This window comes from Liolophura sinensis, chromosome 9 (assembly GCF_032854445.1).
Source record: "Liolophura sinensis isolate JHLJ2023 chromosome 9, CUHK_Ljap_v2, whole genome shotgun sequence".
NCBI lineage: Eukaryota > Metazoa > Mollusca > Polyplacophora > Chitonida > Chitonidae > Liolophura > Liolophura sinensis.
In genome coordinates this window covers 35905509-35917783 of record NC_088303.1, presented here as the reverse complement: position 1 = coordinate 35917783, position 12275 = coordinate 35905509, and the positions used below count along the sequence as shown (strand labels likewise).

Genomic DNA, 12275 nt, shown 5'->3' with positions numbered 1-12275 from the left:
TATACATGTAAATATATGATGCTCATGCATATGTAATCAAGGCAAGTTGAGAGGAAGACATTTTTACTGATGATGAATTCAGAATATATACCAAAAAACTAAATAGCATACATTATATATGCTCATGTCATTCTCCAAGACACACTGATCAGAGGCACATTTGATCAAAGGTGTAATTTGTTCCTTATCACAGAACTTGAAAGGGAATGTTACAAGCTTTTTCTTTTCAAAATGTATTGTTCAGAAATATAACAAAGGAGAATGATCCTTTCACCAGAAGTAATACAGTGAAATAATCACTTTATCTATAGGACTGAAGACTGAAAATATTGTTCTTATCCACAACTATAACATATGTATGTACTTGTTGAAGTGAAAGTACTATTTTAATGACAAAACAAACAGGGTTTGATGTGTGAATGGACATGAACTCCAAAATTCCTTATTTTTTTGACAATCCATGCCCTATCCATGATTTGGTAAGGTTAAAGTTTAATCTATCCCTGCCATTTTGGTAAATATGATAAGCATGTATTCAACAAAGTCAAAAAGACAGAGAGTAAATAAATTCACACACAAAGGGTTCACTTGAATACAAAAAGAAACATGCAAATAACCATTACAGCTAGGGTACATGAACATAAGTAGCCTCCATGTATCTATTCAATGAGATAACAAAAGTGACATTTAACATGCAAAACTCTAATTTTATGTAGATAAATAAAACTTACAATATGTATGTACAAAAAAAAAAAGTGATAACTTGCACAACAACAAAAATTTACATGAAGTCATGTCTGATAATAGATTCACTTTGTTCTTCTAAATTAAAGTAAAGATGTAACACAAATGAATACTCATAAGCTCTAAAAACAATTGAAAATCCTCTTAAAAAGTTGACCAGGTTTAAAATATTAGAAATTCACCATTTAAGTTCCAACTCTACTGCGATCCTCCTCAAGAATGGATATTTCAAAATCCTGCTCAATATGAATAACCACGAATATTTCTTATGCATAAAATATATATATATATATATATATATACACAACCACACATTCATGCCTACATCCATAACCTCTACTGACATCTCAATTGATGCATCAGTTCCACATAATTCATGTGATTTTCCATTTCAAAATTATGGCATATTTGGTGAGGGAAGCATATATTATAAGGTGAAGCTGATGTATTATAAAGCCAGGGATTAACTGCCACTCTGCACGTGTTTGATCTACCTTCTACATTTTTTGCATCCAAAACTGCAGCAGTTTCAAGAAAATTAAAAAAGAAACTATATATGATATAAGATTCTATCATGAAGACTCTAGCCTAGATGAATAATAACAAAAAAAAAAAAAAAACAAGAAAAATTTCAACATTTGTAGAAAACTCTGAACACCTACACGGTGTTCTCTAATTATTGCCAATAACAAATAAACATTGCACAAATCAGTGATCATATTTATAAACGTATAACTAAAGCTCATCCTCTATTCCCGAACTAAAAGTATAACAAAGTAAAAGACTAAAACCGCCCTGCATTCCCCTGTGGGCTTTAGCAGGCTTGCATATATATATATATACATGTACATATATAAGTTTTCTGGAAGTGTTCTTTTGCATATTGTTCATAAAGTTGTGCACCTTTACAGGTACAGGTCCATTTTTCTGGAATGAGTCTTCATTGCCTTATGTCACTTTAGTCCTTTCTGCCTTTCAAACTGGGTGTGTAGTTCAGGTCTCAAACAATGCGTGAATCACAAAGAAACATTATCTACACTTTACTCAGTGAAGGCCTGGAATCAACTGCTGTAAAGTGAACACACACATACCCACTTCAAAGTCAAAATGTCATAGGGAAGTGAGGATATCTTGGAAGAATGTTCACAGGGAAGTTAAAATTTCCTCAGAAGGCACATTATTATCCACAAAACATCTTGGATGATGATATATAATATAAATCTGATCAATTGGAAGAGCTAAATTCCTGTCAAAGTCTCAGTCTTGTCAAGGAAACAGTCTTAAATAAAAGGCACCAGTTCACTCTTGTGCTTGAAAAGCGGAAGTCCTAAAAGTGCACAATGCTTGTAAAAGTCTTAAGAAAATAGCACAGGATGAATAGTTCAGCACAAAAAAAGATCTTCACTGGACACTTAAGGCACCAGTTTACTCAGCTGTCAGAGCTGTGCTAGGTTTGGTACTGATAAGTTCAGTAGTTCTTCTTGTCTCATTATCACATTGTTTCTGCACAGTCCCAAACACAACTGCACACCTTATACACTAGCTTAGTATTGAGAGCCAATGAGATGCTGTTTCTCATGATCACGCATCAACGCCTTCTCTTCAAATTCTCGATCACAATACTGGCACACATACACCTTTGTTCTCTGTGATCGAGTAGCCTCTTTCTGATCTTGCATGCCTGCATTTTCATCAGCAGTTTTATCATCCTTCTCTGCATTGGCCTTGCCTGTCTCCATGGTCTTGTCAGTCGATGTCTCTGCAGATGTGTTGTCTGCTGCCAGCTCCTTTTTGGACTGGGACAATTTTGCCACAGTTTCATTCTTCTTCTTCTCATTTTTGGACAGCAAGTTTTGTAGAGTGGACATGTCCATTTGTGTGCTGGGAAAATGAAGTCTCGCATGCTCTAAGAGCTCGTCAATCTGCGTGCAACTGAAGTCGCAAAATGGACAATCGGCTTCACTTTTGACGTTGTGATGGTCTTCATGGGCATCCATTTCCTGTTTTGTTGAAGCACTGTAAGGGCATCTCTCGCACTTAAACTCAGGGTCAGGGCTGTCCGTTGTTTCTTCACTGACTCCCTTATTGCCACGGAAATAGAGGAGGCTTCTGCTCATGCCAGACTCCGGAGGTTCAAATACCTTAATTTCATTCTTCATCTCAGGACCGTCTTTGGCTTCGATAGTAATAGTGGAATGGACTTTCAAATGTTGCTGCAGAAGACTATACTGGTCTGAGCTGAAGTTGCAGAAGTCACAAGAGTGTTTTTTGCCGGAGGAATGCATTGTGATATGGGCATCCAACAGCTCCTTGCTACGAGTGTGATATGGGCAGAGAGGACATTTCAGCCTCTGCTTTGTAGACACTGTTTCATCTACAGGGTTTTCATGCAGCCTCATGTGTTGACGTAATAGATTCCAACGTGCCACACTATATGAACAGTTGGTGCAGGTGTACTTCGCTCTAATCACATGGAGGTTCTTGTGGTAGGCAAAGCTGCTCTTACTGTTGCAAGAAAATGGACAAAGGTGACAGTTGTACTGCCTTTGGATGCGTGGTATCTGCATGCTGGTTGTCTCCGAGGGTGTTGATCCTCCTCGCACCAGTTCAATGTGGGCTTCATCCTCATTTCCATCCTCCTCCTCCTCCTCCTCAAGGCCTGTTTCACCAGTGCTATCCTCACTCTGTTCCAGGGATGGTGAAACACTTTCGCCGAGAGCATATTGACGATTGAGGAACTTGATGTCTTCAGGGTTCTGGTCAAAGTCCGGCTCTTTGGAATGTACTTGTCTGTGTTGATAAACCAGATTTAACCGGTTAGAGCTCCAGCTGCAGCAGTCACAGATGAACTTGCCGTTCTGACCGTGGCGAGCCATATGTGCATTCAGATTCCTTACTTTGTTACACTGATGAGGGCACATGGAGCAAGTAAACCTCTTGCTTTCCTCAGACATGCTACCACTCTTCACCATCAACTTCTCCTCTCCAGAGTCACCAGAATCTGGGCTTGAAACCTTTCTTCCCTTTTCTGTGTAGTCCGGGTTTAGCAGCGATTCAGTGGGCATATCTTGGACATAATCAGGGTCGCCTAAGTGCAGCTGTCGATGTTCCAACAGTACATTAAGCCTGTCGATGCTGTAAGAGCACAAATCACAGCGGAACTTCAAGGCCAACTTGTGAAGGCGGGAATGTTTGCGATAATCAGTCACAGTCAAGGCTGTAAAGGGACATTCCTTACACTCTAGACTACCTGGCTCCAATTCATCACCTTCCTGGAATGGATGATCTGTTTCCATGGCATCTAGGTCCCCATTTTCCAAACCTTCCAGGTCTTGTTCTGAGTCAAACTCCATGCCTTCTCCAGCACCATCTGCAGACATCATCAATTCCTGCTCTTGTTGTTCAGCATCAGGAAGAGTTCCTGGTTCAGCCTGACGTAAAGCTTCAGCCGCTTTCTCATCATTTGGGTCAAGAATAAAGTCTTGGAAACTGTCCTTGTTACTGGGGCTTTGCTTGGTCGGATCGTCTGCTTCATGAAATTTCAGATGTTGCTGGAGGACATACCATCTCATTGCACTGTAGTTGCATTTCGGGCACTTGTACTTGCCATTCATCAGATGCTGTCGTCGGTGTTTTATGATGTTACTCTTACAGAAAGTCTTGAATGGACATCTGGAACACCTATATCTGATCCTTCCGTTAATCCTAGAATTCATGTTAATGCTGTGTTTGGCAACTCCTCTGGCTGCTGTATGTGAGATCTCAATACAGTTACCTAGACCTGAGCCCTCAGAGGCTGGGTGCACACGGGAATGTTGTGTCATCAGGTTAAGGCGATCTGCACTATAGCTGCAATGCTTGCACTTGTACCTTCCACTCAGTTCATGCATTTCAAGGTGCTTGGTGTAGGAATCTTTATTTTTTGCACGGAATGGGCAGAAAGAACACTTGATGCTTCTTCGTGGCGGCTCATCTTTGGACAACTTAACTGTTGGATTTTGACTTAGGGCCGTTTCAAGCTGGGAAATAACTTTGGTATCCAGGACATTGTTGGCGATGTCCTCTGCTGTGCCAACTGAACTGGCATCATCATTCATCACCGAGTCATCAATGCTCTCTATCTGCCCCCCAGATTTCTCAATCCTTTCCACTGTATTGTAAGGACAATTTCTATGAATTGATTCCATGTGATGATAGACCAGTCTCAGGTTATCTACACTATAATTACAATAGTCGCACCTGTATCTTCGGTTGGTGCCATGCTGGCGGACATGGTTTGTAGCATTTGCAGCATTATTACTTATGTAGTTACAAAGAGGGCATTTATAATTTTTGCGGCCATCAAGGAAGCAGATTTGGATGGGAATACCACGCCAGTTGGTCTCTTCAACAATCACCAAAGTAGGCTTTGCCCCTGGCTTACGAATGCTCCCTACAGGAAGCCTTTTTTTGAAGTCGACATTCATCACTGCCTTCTCCAGGTTGAAGTCGAGCGGCACCTCTTCAGCTGGCTCAGGGCCAAGAGAGCTGCTAGGACTCACAGATGTGAGATGAGGATCCATGTCCTGTGAATATGTGGATCCTGTTGGGGATGGGCTGACGGTTGAGGGAGTTGGTGTCCTGGACACTTCATTATTAGCATTCTGATTCTTATCTGCAATGGCAAGCTGTTTTAAGTCTGGGCCACTGTTTTTCCCATCTCCAGAATACCAGTAGATATTGTGGGCTCCCTTCATGTGTTGATACAGAAGGTTCAGGCGATTAATGCTGTAGTCACAATAAGAGCAAGTATGTTTACAATTGCTGCCATGTCGCTCCATGTGTCTGTAGTAGGAGAACAAGTTACTGGCAATGAATGGGCACTTAGAGCACTGGTGTCTGGGGCTGCGCTTGGCAGGACTTGTGCTCTTTCTTGCTGCCACAGGAGAGCGAGTTGTTTTCCTTGCATTAATCAGCCATGGTTGCTTGTCCACATCACTTTGGTTGGAGCTTGTGTCCATTTTCTTGGGCATGATAGGCTGGTAGGTTTTTGGTGTGGCAAATGTTTGATTCCCCATGAAGTTACCTTGCACTGTGCCAGTAAGCAAGGACACTCCTGGCTTAACCCTGTGAGGTGGGACAGTCTGAGGCTGGGTTTTCTGAGAGAAGTCCAAAGGATGACTGGAAGTCTGGGAGAAATCCATTGGAGCCTTCTCTTGGGCACTCAATTCTTGTGGATGCATCATCTGAGCATGCTGAAACAGGTTTAGCAAATGATCAAAAGATGCGCTGCACCATTCACATGCCAGTCTTTTGCTTGAGGTGGCTTGCTTAATGGGAGACTGCACAGAACTTGTGGCCTCACGCATGTTTACATTGTAAACATAATTCGTATTAGGAGTCAAGTCAATAATTTCTTCACTAGGTTCACTGCATTCCTCTTGCACATCTGGGGGACTGTCGCTTTCACCTTCGCCCACAAGTTCATGAATGGCTGGGTCATACTCAGAATGAAGCCTCATATGCTGCATGAGAAGACTTCTGTTGTATACATTGTAGTCGCAAAACAGGCATGTGTGAGCATCTACACCTCTGGGTTCATGCATGGCTTCGTGCGAGTCTAGCCCACTCCTCTTGAAGCACACGTAAGGACATTTGCTGCATTTGAACTGTTTGACTGGCCTCCGTCTGTATTTCAAATGTATGGTTCTGGACGACACCTCATTGTCAAAGGACTGCGACGCAACAGGTTTCTTGGTTGGAACTGTCATCTGCGCTGCTTGCGTATGGGTTAGTCTGTGCTGCAGAAATGTGGACAAGTCCTGAGCTTGAAACTGGCACTGCTTGCACTTGAATTTCGATGGTCCCTCGCTTGACCCTGAAGCACCATGAGTTTTCAAATGGGCGTCGTAAGAGCTTTTCTTGTAGGTCACATAAGGGCATGTCTTGCATTTGAAAAGTATCTTATCATGAAAGATCATGGATAAACCATCACCAGTTTTGCCATCATCAGTTTGACTTAGGTTGGAAGGTGATTCATCGTCCGATGGATCAGGTCTGGGGAGAATAGGCCGGTTTGTTGGAGGTCCAGCGATAATTCCAGCATGGTTGTACGTCCTCAGATGCTTTTTCAGGTCCCCCTTCCACTTGCTGCTGTACCCACAAGTAGAACAAGTAAATGGTCTTTCTTCAGAGTGAATCATGGAGTGTCTCTTTAGTTCAGCTGGGCTATGCCCGACAAATTGACAGTGCAGGCAGTGATACATTCCTCCATTGATAAGCCCTCTGAAAACAGGCTGCTTTACAGCTTTCTGAACCGCACCTCCATGTGCAGAGTTTGGGCTTAAAGCCCCTTCAGGTGAATTCTGCAGAAGACTAGCAGAGGGGATTCCTACCAAACCACTAGCATTTGGGGGTAATACAGTCACATTTGGGCATGGAGATTTCAGCACAGATCGTCCGGAGGATAGTAAAGAAATGGCTTGGTTCTGGCCTTGAGAATTAGGGAATGATCCGACTAGATACGACAGTGGTTGGGATGTGGATTGTTTTGATCCATCCAATTTCGGCACACTGAGAACCACATTTCCACCACACAGATCCATCTTCTGTTCGTCTACAGACGTGTCAATAACATCTTTAATGGTTCCTCCTCCACAACGTTTTAAATGTTTGACAACATCCCATTTCCACTTGCTACGATAACTGCACCTTGGGCATCTAAATGGCTTCTCATCAGAGTGGTTCTTCATATGCTGTGTTATTTCAGATGGCCACCGTGCTCTGTACTCACACGAAGGGCATTTGTATGGAAGTAGGATATCAGCACTAGATGACGGGTCTCCTGAGAGTGCCTTCTCGTCATTCATATTTGGAAACCTTCCTTGACTGATTCGTTGTCTTAAGGTTTCTGCAATGATTTTCTGTGTGGCTTCATTGATAGGTCTGCAGTACTGCATGTATGGTTCTGGATCTTCTGGGTCAAATTCTATGCCCTCCATACCTTCGGGTCTGCCCTCACTTGCCATTCTAATCTGGTTCATGGCCTCAATTTCTGATGGTGCCAGTCGACGCATTTCTAGTGCTGCAAGATATTCATTTTCATATTCTTGTGAAAGAATTTTGCAGTCATCAGTCAGTTCATCTTCATCTTCATTGTTGTTGGAGTCTGCGTTGATGCCAGTTCCCTCAGACTCACTGGCTCTGGCTTTCAGCTGAGAGAGATCCGAATCCGACAGTCTTCTTCTCTTCTTATTTGGTTCAGTGTCAGAGTTACCAGAGTCCTCTTCCATAGCAGGGAGGCTTCTGTCATTGTCAAGTAGAGCTGCTGCAGTAGATGTAGAGAAGGAAGAGGAAGGAGACTGTTGGGATCCCGGATCTCGGCGTTTGTAAGGGTTGGGTAGAGTATGGTGGCTTTTCTCAAAATGTTTTACAAGATCCCACTTCCACTTGTAGGTAGACCCACACACCATACACACAAATGGGCGTTCTTCGGAATGGGAAACGGCATGTTTCTGCAGTTCAGCTGGCCAGCGAGCTACAAACCCACACATATTGCATTTTAACTGCTTGTCGCCTGTTTGAGTGTAGCTGTTATTAGAAAGGGTGGACAGTTTGTTTACAGGAACATTCAGTAGGTGATAAGTTTGGAGCAGTCCATGAGGGATTTTCTGGATAGCTTCTTTGTGCTTGAGAATTTTTTCGGAGTGATTTTCGGCAAAGTGACTGTTCAGCTCTTCCACTGCACTGAAATGCTCCTGACATTCTGCACATTTGAAAGCTCTTTTGTTCAAATGAATGCCCATATGAGCACTGTAATCAACAAGCGTTTTAGCCACGTAAGCACAACGGGAGCACTGAAGGACATGGTTACGAGGGCTTTTCTGAGGTGAACCCTGCGTGCCTTTGGCCACATTGAAGTTGTCCCGCTTGAAGTTGTCATTCTCGTCTCCTGACCAGGCAGGCTCAGTCTTTATATGCATTCTGTTGTAAAGGTAATGTCCATCCAGGGAACCATTCTCCAGCAAAGTTCGCACACTGCTGCTTTCACTTTCACCTGAAGCTTGCTTGATGGAGAAATCAAGGGGTTCGTTTTGCAGGCTTTCATCTAAGTTTTCAGAATCCTCTTCATACTCTTGCTTGGAAGATCTGGACAAGTCTAAGATCTCTGGTTGCATTTTGGCCATGATATCTTTAGCAGAGGACAGATCCTCGCCAACGGCGGATTCGTTGATGTATGTTGGTCTGATGGAATTGGTTACGAATGGTCCAATGACATTAGGCATTGGGTGTGCAGGATAACCATCCTGGGTTTGATAGCTTGCCTGATGGTATGTAGATCCATTTGTTGGCATGCCAGAGCCGGATAAGGGCGTGGAAGATCGGGATCGTGGAATGTTTAAAACTGGTGAAGAAGTCATGGGAGGTCCAAAGCTGCTGAAGTTATGTTTTCCACGAACAAGTGTGGCAGAAACATCCCCTGGGGAGCCATAGGCTTCACTTTCGCTTAGTTCAGCAAGTTTTTTAGCCTTAACTTTAGCATCAGGAAGATCGCCAGGATGCTTTTCTTTCCAATGTTTGTTGAGAGATTTCCGCCAGCTATAAATACTGGTGCACCTTGAACAGGCAAATTTGACTCCTTTGTCACTGCGAATGACAACATATTTGCGTGGGTCCACCTCCTGTCTGGGAGCTTTCTTTCTTACTGGAGTGTCAGCACTTGGAGTTGGTGTTGATGCAGCAGCAGGTGTAGCAGCTGCTGAGGACTCTAGCTCAGGCTCAGGAGTTTCTTCCTCAATTTCACTCTGAAGCATTTCTGCTGCATCACTTTCATCTGGTTTGTCACTGCCCTCCAAATCTTCAAGGCCAAGTTCGATGATTCCATTGGAGTTGGCAGCTGCTGTCTTACCGGACTGCATATTAACAACACCATCGACAACGTCTGTTGAGTCATTTTGATCGTCTAAGGCATCAGTTTCAGAAATTGCAGAAACTGCAGAAAAGTCCATGTCTGGTGTGTCGCCACCTTCACGAGCCGTGAAATGAAGTTTTCGATGGCGAGGTAGCTTTTGTTTGTATTTCGTTGCATAGTCACATAAATCACATTCGAAAATGGAAATGTTCTCTTGATGTTCATCCACCTGGTGATGAAGGAACACCTGGGCACTGGTTGTGTCAAAGGTGCATTTGGCACAGACGTAATTCCTGGTCTGAATGTTTCCTGTTCTTTTGACAGGAACAGCAGGATTCTTCTTCGTTAACGAGTCATCCATGTTTGTAAGCTTCATTTGTTCAATTTCCTCATCTGTTCCATTAATTTTAGCGTTGTGCTCGCCCTGCTGTTTAAGGTCAGCAGTAGGGCTTCTGGAAGTTGATAAATTGTCTGAATCGTCTTTCGATCGCCTTGGGCTTCTGCTGGCAGCATTTAAGGATTTCCGCCTTGGTTCTAATTTTTGGGATTGAATTTCTTTATCAAGGGCTTTGTTCTCCTCTGCATTATGAGCATACATCTGATGATGTTGGAACTCCTTAGCATCTGTGCTGGAGAATTTGCAGGTCTTGCAGAATCGATTTCGGCCACGAGACTTTTTCTCCTGTGAGGTCAGTGCGTCAACATTGTCCTGCCCTGTGTCTCCCATCCTCTCGGCAGCAGACACCCTCGTCCTCTGGAACCCTCCTGGTAACACACAAAACAAGATATACATTAGAATTGCTTACTAATCTAATCTAACAAATTTAATATCATTTATTGCCTTATCTGATTACCTTGGTAAACAGAACAAAAAGTTTCCATGCATTCAAATTTTCAAATAACAGACTCAAGAACATAAACAAGACGGCAAGTGTTGAGCATAACAAATAAAATTGATCAGATCAAACATATGGATAAAAGTTTTCGGGGCTTTGTTTTCCTATAAATTATAATCAGCAAACAAAACAAGAGTCTCATTTAGAACATCTGGAGGTATTGTGCTGATAAATGCTAAGTAGAAAAATACATGGCAAATTATGAAATACTAACCACGCCCTTCCCCTCTTTCTCTCTCCCAAACAAAACTACTACATGTAGACATAAGGCTTGTGGATCACAACTATTGACATTCAAGTTCCCCATACAAAAATGACGTGCAGGGAGTGCACGTGTATTTTCACAAAAGATGTTCTCCAGGTCGACAACCAAGATTTATCATTAGATTGATAGACTCGCCTGCATGATTTGCTATTCTTAGCCTCGATCTCTTCAAATCTATTACCAATTCTTATGAATTCATAAATCCTTGAGCTATGACCTGGTAATGGGAGCCTCTGTAATTTTGGACATCAGCGTGCCTGTCACAACAAACTGACATTTTGTCACCACATGAAGTATTATCACAAAGGAAAAGCTATATTCATGTATGAGATGAAGGTATCTGCATATATATATATATGTTGCAAGGTGCACTGAAGTGGATCTACATGTACACTATACACTCCTTCTGCCACTTGTATGTCTTTGTATATACATGTACATACATGTTATAGAATAACTCAGTGTACAGAGACAATTCGTGAATAAGCATTACAGAATAACCCTGTGCATAGAGACAATTGATGAACACGTATGTAGAATAACTCAGTGTACATCAGAGACAATTCATAAATTGTCCAGTGTGGGAAATTAACTACTATATTCAGATTAAAAATAACATGTGTACTAAATAAAATGTGGCTATTTGTTTCACGCACATGAACTACCAAAATTGACCGCCCACTAATTCAACTTTGCATTATTCTCACTGGACTTTCGTGAAAATATGACACAATTGACATGCACATATATAGACATGTATTTTCTGCTGAATGATTAATGATCTCTCAAAAAAAAAATGGAAAACGGCCGAAAATGTCTTCAAACATAAAAGTAACAAGGTGACCGTACATTTTTCTTGAGCTTCACCACTGAATAATTAAAAAAGTTAGAGAAGTTGATAGTTGAGACCCCCTCCACTAGAGCCTCGTGGAAATGACATCCCAATGACTAGTACTGAGCAGGCTGTGGGACATGGCCTCACCACAGGAGGCAGCTAGCCTCTAATAATAGCCCTGCTGACCTGAGTCGGCCAGCAGTCAGTGTATAAATACACACCTTGTCCTTTTGGTTATTAACCTTTTATCTTTTTATCTCACAAAATCATTGCAACACCTTCAGGCCAATATCTAATTTTGTAAAGTCTTGAAACTTTTCACTAAGTCCATCCGCATGTAGACAAAGTCAAACCAGTCAAACTTTACCTGACAAAAGGACAAAAAACAGACAAAAAGTTTCCTACTCAAAACACAATGGTAAAAAATTTAAATCAATGGGCTTACAATGCAATTTGCCTGCTCACATCCACGTAAAGTGTTACTGTAGAAAACTATTGTTTTAAGTATGTCACAAGAATAATTCTGCAAATAAACAGAACCAAATAGACCAGGATGTACTCCATAAATTTCAGATATTTCCTTTAACACAAAGAAGTGATTAAATGTCACTTTAGTAAAACCACTTGGTTTGTACAAATCCCCAG

At 42.0% G+C, this 12275-nt stretch overlaps 1 protein-coding gene across 5 annotated transcripts in view; it reads right to left on the bottom strand.

Annotated features, from left to right (window-relative positions):
• Window positions 1–1367: 1367 nt before the first annotated feature.
• The window catches only part of LOC135475006 (uncharacterized), a 49699-nt gene continuing 38791 nt past the window's right edge, over window positions 1368–12275 (bottom strand). For all 5 annotated transcript variants that reach the window (XM_064754729.1, XM_064754733.1, XM_064754732.1 and 2 more), the window contains exon 2: window positions 1368–10399. In XM_064754729.1, the coding sequence (XP_064610799.1) occupies window positions 2289–10361 (8073 nt within the window). In that variant the 5' untranslated portion in view covers window positions 10362–10399 and the 3' untranslated portion in view covers window positions 1368–2288. The remainder of the gene's footprint in view (window positions 10400–12275) is intronic.